The sequence below is a fragment of the Gavia stellata genome, chromosome 7 (genome assembly GCF_030936135.1).
Source record: "Gavia stellata isolate bGavSte3 chromosome 7, bGavSte3.hap2, whole genome shotgun sequence".
In the NCBI taxonomy this organism is placed as follows: domain Eukaryota; kingdom Metazoa; phylum Chordata; class Aves; order Gaviiformes; family Gaviidae; genus Gavia; species Gavia stellata.
Genome location: NC_082600.1, coordinates 45,002,331 through 45,017,827, shown reverse-complemented (window position 1 = coordinate 45,017,827; position 15,497 = coordinate 45,002,331). Strand labels below are relative to the sequence as shown.

The window sequence follows — 15,497 nt, the reverse complement described above, 5'->3', positions numbered from 1 at the left end:
GTCATTTAACACCGAAATTCTATTAAATACCTTGTCAAGTTATCCTGGGCTAAACACTATTTGCAGATCTATTCAAATCTTTAGATTAAAACGTACAGAAAAAGAACAAGTACAATATTATTACTAACCCTTTTTCTGTTGAGTGCATTAAGCAGGTGGGACATTCTGCTGAAAGGAACGGAATCAACACATTCTTGTTTCAAAATTAACTACATGGGCACATGATTGAATGGATATTATGTGCTATTAGTGGATAAAATTCACAGTATTACTGAGCAGTCTTCTCGCCCATCACATATGTGTGAACATAAACATCTTAAAAGCACTTAAATTCGTTCCTCCCTGGCAGTCAACTCCTGAAGTATCTCTGGTGTGCTATTTACCCACCCTGTCACTCATTCCTCTCTCTCAGATTACCTATTACACATTGCAGAAATCCAATCCTCTGAGGTATGTATTAGGAACATGTTTTCTAACTGTTTATGCTTTTCACAGTCTATAAATATAGGAGTATATGAAAACCAACACTTTGAACACTTGCAATCTTTCACTGGCACTCATAGCACATCAAAAAAGGAGGTGCTGTGAGTGAAAATATCTGATCAACCACACTAGAACAACAGCAGTAGCAAAGCTTGATTTATAGTCAAGTTATTTCTTATGATAAATATAATGCTATGGTTTCTCATGCCCATTTTTGCCAAGCTATGTAGAGCCAGATCCTCAATTCACCTCATTACTCAATCAAATCAAGAACTATTAAATATTGTAATCAGTCTGAAAACCTAGCCAAGTATTTGTCTTAACAAATTAGAAGTTTAAATAAAATTTCCATATAATTATACAATTTTAAGTAGATTTTTTTTTATTTTGAAAGCATTCCCCTAGCCAAAATTTTCAAGGAGAATCTTCATATCGTTTTAAAATATACATATATGTGGAAAGTAAAATAAAGTCAATTTTTGTCAAGTCAACTTCACCAATAATCAGACATGGATGTGGATAAAAACCCCAACCCCACATCCTTTTACTTGTACAAGAATTTCTACTATACCTTCCAGCTGAAGAAGGGAAGCCATGTCTCCTCTAACAGGGTGAGTGAGGTACACTAGAACTGGACAAAATAATCTGTATCTAATATTTCAGAGCTGCAGGCCTGAGGTGACTATACTCCTTGGCAGAAAGCAGTATGAAAATCAGTTACCAGATGGGGAAAATGGAAGATCCAAAAATATTGCTCATTCAAGGTTTATTATCAGCCCTGATGTAAAAATCAATTACAATACATCTGATGATTTAGATGCCAGAGAAAAGAGCACCTATTAAAGAATAGAAATTTCTCGGTGTTTTAGGAGTTCTTTAAGTGTAATTTTGGATTAATCTTGACCTAACTCTTATAAAAGAAGTTTTTTTTCCAATACCACAGAAAAACAAAATGATGCTGCACAGACTTCCTGAGAAAATACCAGACAAACCTCAAACAAAGATGCAGCAAAGCACAAAGATTTATTTTTATTCTGCCTACCTTTAGGCACTTAAACAAAGATTCTGAGTATCCTAATCTCGCTCTGTAGCCTAAGGAAAAAGATACAGTCTTACAGAGTATGTCCCAGACACCCAGTGAATTGAGGTGCCACCTAGAGGTGCTTTCTCTGCTGTTTACTACAGGCAGAGAGCAGCATGTGCCCTAATTTCAGTGCCTCACACTTCAAGTTCCAGGGCAGCCTAAGCAGATCTGACTGCTGGCCTGGATGGTCTCACTTTCCCTCCCCACCCATTTGAGCTACTCCTGGCATTCACGTGGCCCTGTGCTGCACTGTTTGACCATGTTAATCTGGGAGAAACTTAAAAAAACACACCGAGTTATTTTCTGCTAGATTGACTATAAATACAGTTAATAAATATGGCATGGCCCTTTTCTGTTTTCTTGGGATTCTTGGTTTGGACCTGTACTGTGGAAGTAGTACTCAAACAACTTTTGAAGAACTAAATATTATCTACCAGGTTTCCTGGAAATGGCTGAGTGATAGTGATGCAAACCACAGTTATCTTACCGATTCCACAACATCATCTTCCACGGGTGTAGCAAGACTGACTGCTTAAGTTGACGGTCACCAAAACAATTTTTGCAATTAGAAAGAATCATACAGTAAGTTTCACATCCCAAGACTTCAAGATTATAACAATTTTTCAAAAGATCTTAAAAATGCCTGGGGATAGAAAATCAAATGTTGTAACAAAGGGAGGAGAAGGGGGAAAAAAGCTAACAAACTCCTCAGATATTAAAGACTGCTGTTATTTAATAATAATAATAATCAGAGCCAGCCAGATCAACTGTTGGCTTCACAGATGCCTGAGAAAGAGTACCAGGCCAGCACAAGTATATTTTTTCTGGATTTGTTCTCAATATAATTTCAGTCTCTAACTATAACTAAACAGCATCCTCAGGGCACAGCACCACTAAACCACACAGATGGGAGCAAATATTTATCTGCAAGAAAACAGAAATTGGAAAGTATTTAGAGAGTTTACTAACTGAACTCTGCATATTAAATTAGGCCTGCTAGACTTATAGATCACTAAAAACCAGAAAAAGGAAAAATGGAAATCTATTACAGCCTAAAAAAAAGAAATAATCTTTTTTTCTCTCTTCAGGGTAAACCAAGACCCAAAATCATTTGGATGAAAGATGGTCAAAGTCTAGACTCCAAAGATGTGGGAATTCGGAACAGCAACATGGACACAATCCTTTTTATCAGAAAGGCAGAGCTTCATCACTCAGGAGCATACGAAGTCACTCTTCAGATAGAAAACATGACTGATAAAGTTGCAATAACAATGCAAATCATAGGTAAGAACCTGACGACATCGAAATTAAGCATATCATACAAAACAAAATAGTGGCCATACTGAGGCAATCAGAAGATCCAACCACCTCAGAATCCCTTCTCTGACAATGGTTGATAGCAGATGACCAGGACAAAGCTCAGAGCAGGGCTAGCATGTCACTTTATTTTCCTAGTAAATTTTCTCAGCTTGAAATGATCTGTGTCCTAGAGACTTTCAGAGGGAAAGGGATTATCTGTGTGTCCCATAGCTCTTGGAGGATTTTTTTTCTTGCATGATTTTATCCAGTCAGTTTTTTAATCCAGGTCTAGTTTCAGAATACAAATATCCTTTTGTAAGAAATTTCAGTTTAAGTGCATGTACAACTACCTATTTGGTTTGTTTTGAGTGTCTCCCCTGATAATCTCATTTGAAGTCCATACAGTTTTGTATTGGAAAAACCACGAGTAATCATTTATTCACCTTTTCCATGCTACTCATGATTTTATAGCCTTCAGTCACATTCTCCTCAGTTAACTTTCTCAAGTTTTAGACTCTTTGTTTGTTTATTTATTTTCAAAAAGACACCATTCCCTATCTTTGATTATCTTTATCACCCTTCTTTCTACCACTTTGAGGGTGACAGAAAGAATTTGAGACTTCTGGTGTTCTTGGGAATAACCATATTGTCCTCCAGGAAGGAAACAGAATCCTGAAATGGATATACTTTTATTGGGTTTCTTCAGCAGACAAGCACAGTGAAGATAAAAATCATTGCACTAATATACCTCTACTGTTCCTAGAATTAGAAATGACAACAAGACACAGTCCTGTGAATTGGAAAAATTCACGTTTAACGCCTTACTCTGTTAAAGAGTGTCTAGTTAGCTTGAGTCTTAGTGGAGGCTTATTCTCTATTATACATTTGAGTCTCTTTTCTACTGTCATTTTAAAGGAATGCACTGCCAAAGTTCCGGTAACTTCCCTTGGGATTTTGTGAGATATATTCTGAGATCTTGCCTACTCAGATTTCATTAATATTCAGCCAGAGCTCTTCTATTTCTTCTCATTACAGCTCTATGTAACATTCTTGGTAATTGTATTTATTTCTCTTCCCCACACTTTCACACTGTCATCCCAAATTTCCTCCAATGTATCAGTACATTTTTAGAATATGTATTTTGGCACAAAAAGAGTATTTAAACGTAACTCCTAATGCTTCAGAATTAAAGAGATAATGCTGACTGTATTCTGCTTAAAGCTTTATAAAATAATGTTGGCAGAATGGGTATGCAGTGGTGCCAACAGCCAACAAGAAAGGCATAACAAATTGGAGCAAATATGTCTTAATACCACCAGCTGCTTCTGCTCAAGAGGATGGCTGCAGTTCTGCAACAGCAAAATACGTGAATGGTAGCTAAAACAAAGTAATCCCAAGGGACTCTGATAAAGGGGAGTAGTGCACCCTACACACCAAAATACCTTTCTATAACTGGTTTGTGACTCTAGATTCTAGCACATTGCTCTTACAGCATAGTACCAAGTATCTCCCACCCATTGTTTGGTACTGTAGAAAGGCATTAAAAAACACATACATGTACCATTATCAAAGAGTTATTTCATATAGAAAATGAATGGCTGAAAAAGCACAACTAATCTTACCACACAGATTAATACATGTCAGAGTTGGAGGACAGGTATTAAACTTTTTCCTTCCTGGGCACCTTGCTCAACTGAAAGGGAATAAATAAATTTCATTTAATTCCTGGCCAAGAAGAGAAAGGGCTTGTAACATACACAGATACTTCTGTAACCAAGGCATATACTCCAATTCTTGATTCTGTCACTCTTTCATCAGAACTACCTCTTTTCAATTCTGTCAACAGCACTTTTCGCTGTCCAGGTTTCACATTCTTTTGACAGGAGAGATATATGAGTGATTCAGGCACTCTTTCTATACTACTAGTAATGCTTCAGGTGCTGTAGAATGGCATGCTGAAAAGCCAACCCAGCTTTAGAGATATAATGAATCAGCCAGTGATTTTTTGAGGTGTCTGCTCATCAGCTAACTTCTCTTGGCAAATGTCTACTCGATGAAGGAGTAATGCTTGTAGCTTCAGCCCTTATCTTTTCTGGAGTAAGGAAAGGATGCAGGTAACCAAAAGCTCTGCTGGTATGATGAGTCACCTGTCAGGTCCAGACAGGAGGAAACACTTCTATTACTGCCATCACCTGCCCTTATTGCCAAAACAATTGCTGCGGTTTATTCTAGAGACCTACAAAATATTGAGTTTTACTATGGGAATACAGTGTATTTCAAATACTTATAGAAAGGTTTTAGATAATGAAAATATCTCCAGTCTCTGAAAAATATGGTTCCCTCAACATTTTTCCCCCTCTACATGAATCAATAGATGATGCCTTCCATTATGCCTTCTATTGACCAAAGCAAACTTCAGTTCTATATTCTTAATTTTTTTTTAACTGGAATTATTTATTGTTTACATCATTTATTATTTGAAAATGTAAATCATAATTGCTTTCGGAAATATAATTCACACTTTATCTCTTCTTCCCGTTCTATAAAATTCAGTAATATGCAAAAATCGTCAGATGAGCTTCTGCTGAGGGTAGCAGAATATTTCCCCAGAATATAAATCCCCACTCTAACACAGTGGCCTACAGATGAAAATAATTTGCTACAGATGCATGACTAGGATTAACTTTTCCCATCCCCTGTTCAAATTACCAGCTAGAGATGTACTGTTTAGCACTGAGAAAGGGATATTCTACAATGGCATTTTGAATAGTTATTCTTGCAGATTGCATTATCCCATCAAACCACAACGATCAAGAATATAAAAATCCATTTAGCAAATTTATCCATCTCTACCTGTTGTAAGATTATTCTTTACAAAGCTTCACATGTATTGAGGTTTTTAGTACACTCTTTCTTTATTCCATCTATACCACCATGGGTAGATGTAATAATTTACTAAAAAATAAAAAGGGATTATTTAATACATCATTGAGTTGTTATCATATTATTCTAATAGCAGGTTAAGGTTAAGGCTTAAGGTGTTTTTCTGTTCTTAAAGTCATACTCTGAAATTGTTCCCCAAAAAATCGTATCTATATCTATGTACATAAACACATACATAAGAACTTTTATATATATACACACACACACACACACAACTGAAGTCTAACTCTTCCAATAGATTACTGAATTAACAAATGAACTCCCATCCCGTTGTTTTTCATTTTGAAGGGAGGTTCGCAGATAATTGGTTTTAGGTAACTAGGAGCATTAAGGCACAGGCTTCAAAATCTACCTGTCCAGTGAGGCCCCCCCAAAAAGTGTTCTTTTTCCTTTCATTGCACCTAAGACTGCATTTTTCTTCCATTTATCAATCTCTTCCTATAGTATTTAAACCAACTACCATCACCGAGATCTCCACAAAGCATTGTGTAAGCATCCCTTTAAAACAAAAAACAACTGTTGTGTAGATACATCTGTAGGTAAGCACACAGGAAAAATACTTGTAAAAACTAGGCAGATTCTGTGGAGGGTTATAACAGTAGGTAGACTTGAAAATAATTAACAAATTTCTAAACATCACAACATCTGTCTACTAGTAGATTATAATATACTTATTCAGGGCTTGTAGAGCTTTGCCCACTGAGACTGTTGCAGTTTTCATATCTGCACAGGTATTCATATGTAGTATTCAAAATTCTTCTCTTCAAGTCAGAATAGATTAACTGATTTCTGTGTAATGAAGATACATTTCTAGATGCGTATCTAGAGTTTTTTCTTTTAAGTTGTTGTGATTCAAGATAACAACAAATACATTTCCATATCTTATAAGCAATGTTGTTCATTTGATAACACATTACCAATCCCTACTTCAGAAAGGTAGAAGAAAAGGAAGGAAGGCTTTACCTGAAGTTGGTAGCTATTGAGAAACACATAAGATGAAGAACATTTTCTCTGAAATGGTAGGGTAAGAGAGGAAGGAAGAGGATGATAAATGGAATGAGAGCAACGCATTCCATATTCCTTATTGAACCTCATGCAGTGTTCTAGTTGGCTCCAGTGTCTAGCAATTTGAAGGAAGACAAAAAGGGTTAAAGCCAATTATAAAGCAGTCTGATTCCAAAGTATGCCAGTGAAAAGAGAATTAGCACGTTATGGTTTGACATAGAAAGTCACAGTTCCCCTAATAACAGTCAAAGGCTGGTTTATTAGTGGTTTGCATATCCTTCTTTAAGGACTTAAATTACAAGCAATCTATAATTACATTCCTTTATGCTTTGCTCATCTCAAACCTACATCTGTCAGATTCTTACTATTTTCTTCATTTTTCCAGCTTAGCTACAAAAAGGGGAGACAGTTTCCATTCAGCTGTCTAGAATGATCCCGAACTATCTTTCACTTAATCGCAAGACCTAATCACCCAGGCCTAAAAATCATCTCCCCAACAGGCCCTGTAACTGTGAGCAACAGTCTAATGTATCAAAAAGGGGAACTAGCATCTTCTTATTTACTTAATAAATTGAATTTAAATGTTACAGCATTTGACTAAACAACATCAGTATAAATATGAATGAACCTTAAAAGAAGGAAAAAAGAAAATTATTATCATTTTATAATATATCTTCTTCTATATATTTCTGAGTATCTTATCTGGACATAGACTTCTGTACCTTTTAAGAGTTAGTTCTTTTTCTAGTTATTACAGAGAAATGTCACTAGTAGGCAAGCTAACAAGCACTGAGGCAACAGGAAAAAGAGTCAGGTATATTCCCAAATGGCCCACCTTCCTTAGCTGAGAGGAACATATACCCAGTTGCCTTTGTTGTTTATATTACTCTCAGTGTACCTAAATGGCTGAGAAATTGCACTGAGGTAAAAAAGCAAGTAATAAAACTGTAGTGAAAGAGTCAATCACACCCATCCAAACAACACAAACTTCTTATTCCATTTTAAGGAAGATTTTGTCTGGTTCCTATGTTACTAATTCTGACGTGTTGTCTGTTTCCCAGTAGGTTTCAGGCCTCTCAGAAGGGTATTAAGAGGGTATTTGAAAATTTCCCAACTTTCCTGTTTACAGTTTCAACTTCACATAAATGAAGTGTATTGCTATGGAACAATTATAAATTGCTATCGAGTTCTATTTTTTCCCTGCATGGGAGGAAATTACAAAGCTCTTGGATCTTGAGCCAAAAGCTAAGGATTTTGTTCCATGTCTCCTCCTCAGACAAGCCTGGCCCTCCTCAGAATATAAAGCTTGTAGATGTTTGGGGATTTAATGCAGCCCTGGAGTGGACACCTCCACAAGATGATGGCAATGCACAGATCTTGGGCTACACAGTCCAGAAAGCTGACAAAAAGACAATGGTAAGAAATTGCTCTGAGTCAGTGACTTTGTATGGAGTTTAAACTACTACCTGCTCTGGGAACACACAGACTTGAGGAAAACAGCAGAACTCATAACTCTTGGTTGTGTGTCCAAGGTATCCTATGGCATATCGCAGGTAGTTAAACACTGAAGAACAGAATCTAAAAAGAACCAAAAGGCTAAGTATAGAACTGTATAAAATGCCTGCTAGAAAATGTAAAAAGAGAGACCTAGCCTGTCCGGTCTCTGGTGATGACTGGACAGATAGATCTACTCAGAAGGTGGAATTATATTTTTTTATTTGGAATTATATTTTTCATAAATGCAGGGAAAAACTGAAGGGGAGGGAGGAAGAGCTAGACTTGAACTCAGATGCTGGGGATACTAGGATATATACTGGGAGAGGTATGTATGCCAGAAAACGTCTTTCTCATGGACGTGCCCATCAAGTAGTCATGTTCTGAGGACACATCCTGTATCAGGTTCCCCAGGTATGAATAAGGCTAAAATGTAAAGAGACTGGGGGGTTTTTCCCCCTCAAAATGCAAGTATTCATACTTCTATCACACCAGCCAGAAAATAAAAGCAAGAAAATAGATCAGCTGATCTTCACAGGAAGCAACGTAATATTCTTTTTGCAGGCTAGTGTTAAATACCTGTCTACCTGTCTTTTCCTTGTAGCAAGAAGGATCTCTCCATGCCAAAGCTAACACCATGTCTGACCTCTCATAGCATCTTTCTAAACGGTATAGTCTTGTTACAGGAATGGTATACTGTTTTTGATCACTATCGTCGCACAAACTGTGTAGTGTCAGACCTGATTATGGGAAATGAGTATTTTTTTCGAATCTTCAGTGAAAATTTGTGTGGATTGAGTGAAACTGCTGCAACCACCAAAAATCCTGCCTATATCCAAAAATCAGGTAACATATTTTTCAAAATAAAGATCACAAAAGCCTCTAAGTACCAGAAGTAGTACATTGGTAAATGGAAAATACAGTATTACTAGATGCACCACTAGAGATATTTTCATTACTTAGTAACTAGCACTTATAAAGTATTTTAGCACCAAGAGCCCTTATCTAGGCAGATCTCCTGTACTAACACAAACATCTGTTCAAAAGTATTTAATCACACAGTCTTCCTAAACTACAATTATTTTAAGAAAATAATACAACTGGGGGCTTTTATTTACATTCTGGGGTTAAAAGTTTAAGATGTCTGTGGTGAAGACTTCCCCTGCAGACATATGGCTTTCATATTTTTTTTTAACAGAAGCTGAAAACCCACGAATGCCAGGACCTTTTACTTTAACTGAACCATTAAACATGAGATGTGTTTTAGAGTGAAGTGAATTTAAAGATTTGTTATATCATAAATGCCATAGCTTTGAATCTTATCTAAATCATACAGGCAAATTAAATGATTGTATACAGGTCAACAAAATTGAAAACACAGTTCTTACTATTTTGTTCCTTTGAATTGCAGGCACCGCTTATAAGCCACCTAGTTACAAAGAACATGACTTCTCCGAACCTCCTAAATTCACTCACCCTTTAGTAAACCGTTCTGTGATTGCAGGATACAACACCACACTCAGCTGTGCTGTAAGAGGAATTCCCAAGGTACAGATTACATCAACTGTCACTGATAGTGTTGCAACAAGCCAAGATGCTGCCGTAGAATTCATGCCAGTTCAGCGTGACTGGAATGTAACATGACTATATTAAGAAAAAGTAAAGGTCACCCAATTATCTCCCACCTCACTCATAATTGATGCTCAACCAGAACGCATGGCGCAAGCGCTTACATAGTTGTGCACAGAACCAGTGGGGCTATACAGTGAAGGAGACAGAGGAAAGGACAGTCATTGCTTGTAGTAACACCATGCCATTGAAAATGTACCATGTGTACATAAAATCTACTCACTGAAGAAGGTAAACAAGGAAAAAAGAAGTATCTTCTCACAATGTATATTTTTTTCTCTTCAATCTTTCAGGAAGACAGCCGCTAATGTAATATACTGTTCCATTAACTGAAATGATACATAGGAACACCAGTTTTGCTGTTATGTCAATACATCCACATAACATCTTGAGAGTCTGAGTTATTTTGCAAAATTAACTAGAATAAGACCTGCTGTCATGTGTGAAGTTTTGGGGCTCTTTCTTTTTTTAATCTCACGGGAATATTTTCTCAGTCTAAATATATTTGTTGAAATCTCTCTGAAGAGCACAAAAAGACATAATTTTTTGTTAGAGTTAGGAACAAGCAGTAAAAACTGTATCAGCTAGGAGCTAAATTTAGGTTTCTCAAAAAAGGGAAATAGGCTTTTTGTCTGCAGTGAAGGAATTTACCATATTATGACATAATCTTGTCATAAATTTAAATTAGTACAATCACAAAAAAATGCAGTACCCTTTTCCCTTCCCCTTCTGGCTGTTATTTCCAGTGCCTCTCCCTTCCTCATGCCTGCACAAGGATCCGATAGCTACACAGCAAAACATGAAAGATAATTGCTCAAAGTTCAAATTAACTCAAAAAAAAAAAAAAGAAAAAAGATAGTCTTAATGCAATCATTTGCTGCAGTTCATTGGATGAAGAAGGAGCTCCAGACAAAACTCAAATATAAAAAGGAAGCATACCCACACAAATAGCTGCAAAAGAACAAGAACTTTATAGAAGAAATACCAGCAACTGTAGGCAAAATCCATCCACCAGCAGCTGCCTCAGCTTAGAGTCGTCATGAAGTGACAGTGTTAGTAATGATATTCCTTCTTGGTTAACTGACCTTTTTGTGCATCTGTATCCACTTCATTCAGTTGGCATGGTTTTAAGGAGATTCTAAGAAAAACTTCATATTTTAAGCTCTTAAATACAGTAGTCACAGGCTTTTGAATGTGAGCGTGCTAGCTCTTCCTTCCACATTAGCCTGAAGGGTACAAATAGTCCTCATCCTTCAGTACACCTAATAGTCTTAAAGCAGCTTTTCCAGAGACATGTCTGTACTTGCATTGCCCAAATTAACCCTAACAAAAAGTTTCTATACCTACTGCAGAACTCTAACAGGTCTTTTTCACAGAGAGTAGCTTATGTTGATAGAGCTTTCCAGTTCTGAATAGCTATATCAAGTATACCTCACATATGATCTGTATGGCAAGAAAAAGTTACCACTTCAAGCAGAGCCAATATTGATGCCCTGGTAACAGTGTTGAAATAAAAGACATATACCCAGAAAGATAAAGAAGCTATAGAAAAAGAAACAAAAAATTTTGAGCCAGGAAAAAATACAGCTGGTATCATTAAAGAAAATTAAGCACGGCAACTGGGGTGCACTGAACTGTGTATCACAGGTCAAAGACACAAGTGATTCAGTAGATTTGAATGCACTCTGTAGAACAGTAGTTTTATTTTTTTATGGGTGAAGAAACAGAAGATGTTAGTTCTTAAAGTCAAAAAGATGAATGCAGAGCTTGGTCTTCTACTCTTTAAAGCCTATTTCTTCACTATATGTACTAACGAGCTTGAAATAAACAACAGCAGTTTGCTCTATATCAGATATTTAATTTTCAAAATTTAATTTATAAAAATTGAAGGCACATTTTCAGGTACCAGAAACAAAACACAATGGCTTGAACTGGTACAGAGCCAATCACTTATTGCTCAGCTGAAGCGAAGAGGAACTTTATTTTGAAATTCTCGAAATTGCTAAAGATATGCTAAATGCTTTGGAAAATCCTTTTCCAGCCCAAACCTTGGCATCCCAAGTTGGCCACTCAACATCCAGGGACCTTTATGATACTTCTGCTCTGATAATCTGTGCAGTTTAATTCCCCTTCTGTAAGATACTTGAAGCATTCAAATATATTTTAATAAGCACAATTAAATAACTCCTGAAGGAATGAATTTGTAGCCGGTTTGTAGGGTTTTTTAAAGATTGCAATAAAATAGAGTACAGACCTACATACATTCTCTACATGCTATTTGAGAGTTAAAGAAAATGCTGAACATGTGAATTATTAGTTTCATGAGTTTGTACTGAACGAGGAGAGGTTCCTTGAAAAATAAACAACACTGCTGTGTGATATATAGCCCTCATAACACATAAAACATTGATGGCTAAATTAAAGCTGTAATATCAGCCTAAGCCTTCCATTTTCTACCTCCTATTTTAAAATTCTTCTTTTGTGTTCTTCAGCCAAAGATATTCTGGTACAAAAACAAAATGGATCTCTCTGGGGATGCCAAATATCGCATGTTCAGTAAACAGGGTGTGTTGACCCTGGAGATCCGGAAACCCACTCCATTTGACGGTGGCTGTTATACCTGTAAAGCTGTTAATGAGTGTGGTGAAGCTGAAATAGAGTGCAGACTGGACGTCAGAGGTAATCAGATGAATCTTATGGATAACACTAATACTGCAATGAAGAAAGAGTAACAGATAGCTAAAAAAAAAAATTAAAAAAAAATCATAGTTCCCCTTTATCTAACTCTGACTTCTTTGGTGGCATATACAAAGTTTGTTTATTACACGCACCAGCAAGATTGTGTTTTTCATTCTAAACTGTTATGATAGAATTAGGTTACTTTCTAGGTAATACAGGTCTGAAGGTGGACAAGTATTACGCTTCTGACTTAATATTTCTATAGAAGATACTTAGCACTGGAATGGAGGTCTATCTACAAACACTGCAGTGTGGACAATTCTATTATCCTTTGTGCCATACTCCATAACTGAAAGTTTTAAATTAAGTCATTAGCCATTAGACATATGTAAAAGGTAGCACATGCTACCTCACAAACATTTTTCAAACATTGATAATTTTTTTTGCCTGGCCCTTTTGACAAACAAAGTCACATGTTTACAACACAGTAAGAAATATTAACTAAATATTTTTGGTAAAGACACTACTAGTGTATCTATTTGTGAATATGAACCTATATAGCATCCGTCTTCAGCACAGCAAGCCTGAAGGTATTTCTACACAGCACAGTTTGACGTTTTACTCGGTGCCAAGTCAAGGACGTGTACACAGCACAATGTGCAGTGCTGGGCACCGATACCTTCCTTGGGGTCTTGGCAGCAAGCAGTTTAGCTGCATTAGTACGATGATGAACTTGGACTAAGAGCTTTGAAATGTCTAGCTAATCTATGCAGCGGCTTATTAAGACACGCTACAGTCAGTTCAATGGCTAGCTCAAGTATTTCTGTTCAGTGCTATACTGTACAGTGTAGACAGGGCTCAAAGCTTAATATTACAATCCTCTGAAGCTTGCTTTAGGAACATTAAATCTCCTTGGAATCATCAGATAAAAGCAACTGCTATAAAGCTTCCATATTTCACCTTCAGCACCAAGTCTCAATTTAAAATTAGCATCCTTTAATGTCTGATAATATCTTAATTTTTTTTTTTTCCTTTCCTTTTCATTCTCCAGCACCTCAGTAAAACTCTGAATTTGAGTTCACCTGCAAGTCAAGGTACGAATCAAAATAATTCAGCTGGATAAAGGAACAATGGCTGTTTGGTTAGAAACAAGATTAAACAGTCGTTAGATATTCCTGTTAGAAACTTCATGGAATTTTTGTAATTTGGCGGGGGCAGGCTGTACTTGTTTTGATTTCTGTTTGTTTTTTCAATAATCATACTAAGATCACATTCCTGCAAGGCAATTTATTTGGTTTATTTTAACGTCAGGATTTCATGGGTCTCAACCTTTAACATGCTGTGCCAGTGTAAAAAACTGTAAGAATAACAGAATAGTTTGTTGACTTTTTTTTTCCTTAACTCACTACAAGCACTCCCTCTGGAGACTGGTATTTATTAATATAGAGTTAGCTGGTGTCAATAATCCGTGTGCGTTACTTTAACCAAGCAAGCAGAGTTAAAATTAAAATGTACATTACCCTTCTAGATGCATTGTAAGACTTTTTAAAAATGAAATAGCTATAATAAACAATCAGGTAATGTATCTGACAATAAATCCTTCTCCCACTTCTCTGTCTCAGCATTGAAATGGAACTTGAAAAGAAGAAAATTGAAGAAATTAATGAAGGATAATTTCAGTTACATTTAGGAGTCCTGCTCATCTTAAAAGTCATTTAATATATGTGTACTAGGAGGCAGCAGTGTATTGTAGTGTTCTGCTTACTCAGCATATTTTTCAGACAATATTTCCTCTTTTCATACATCTGTTTTGGTTACATTGCCCCCGTCTCCACGTGAAGAAATTCAGGGAAATAAAGATAAAACTTTCCCCCCCTTTACATACACAAGATATGTCTGAAAAAAACAAATATTACAATTATGTGCAAACTCAGTTCATTCCTAATGTCCAAAATGAACATAAATTCTCCACTTCTACAGTTCTCTCCATTTTCTCTTCTCAGCATTCTGAGGTTCTTCATAAGAAACAAGTAGCTCAGAATAATGAACACTAACAAATTATTTGTAATATTCAATCACCTTTCATTACACTGATCTCTGCACAGTAGAAAGTAACTTTCATACCTGCTGCTTTTACTGTCAATGCTTGAAACATTCACTTCTGTGCTCTTGAGCAGATCTTTGCAGAACCACGTCCGAAACACACCATTTTGGAATCTCTGGCTAAAGCTACTGTTCTGCTTTATATAGAAAACAGTTTCTTTGATAATCGCTCACTACTGGTTTTCCAACTTTTAAAGAGACACCAGCATAGACTTCCAATTATTAGATGTTTCTGCAACCAATCATAGACATCATACTAACCCACAGAGATAATTTTGTACATCAGATGAAACAGTGAAAGATGTAGCAAGGTAGATTATTTGCACGTAAATAAAAAATTTCAAAACAAAATCTTGTGGCGAATGCAGTGAATTAACTGTCATCAAATATTACTGAAGGCTTTTGAAAGTCTATGAATGGTATGTATATATTTTTGCAGATAATTTTGTCTAATCAAATGACACAATAGCATTGCTGGCTTCTCACCTACTAGTTTGAATAGTATTTGGGGTTGGTTGTTTTTTTTGGACCTGCAGTAGTTGTTAGTCGTTTCTGGCTGGAAAGTACTTTTTCATTATCACAGTACAAGAGAAGGTGGGAAGATGAAATTAATCCAGGAAGCATTGCCTTTTGGAAGAATCGACACAGAGGAACTGAAGTAATATACTCCTCTGCTTCCAACATGCCAGTTGAGATGGGAAAGCGTGTCTCACACAGCACGTTAGTTGTACTGAACAAGCAAATATGTCTTCATAATAAAAACATTCATGTAACAAGA

At 36.3% G+C, this 15,497-nt stretch overlaps 1 protein-coding gene across 3 annotated transcripts in view; it reads left to right on the top strand.

Moving 5' to 3' along the window:
- MYBPC3 (myosin binding protein C3) overlaps positions 1-15,497 on the top strand; it is a 62,708-nt gene extending 47,211 nt beyond the window's left edge. For 2 of the 3 annotated variants that reach the window (XM_059819982.1, XM_059819980.1), the window contains 5 exons: positions 2,656-2,851; positions 8,091-8,230; positions 8,995-9,154; positions 9,720-9,856; positions 12,430-13,657. In XM_059819982.1, the coding sequence (XP_059675965.1) occupies positions 2,656-2,851; positions 8,091-8,230; positions 8,995-9,154; positions 9,720-9,856; positions 12,430-12,669 (873 nt within the window). In that variant the 3' untranslated portion in view covers positions 12,670-13,657. The other variant, XM_009807849.2, reaches the window with a different exon arrangement.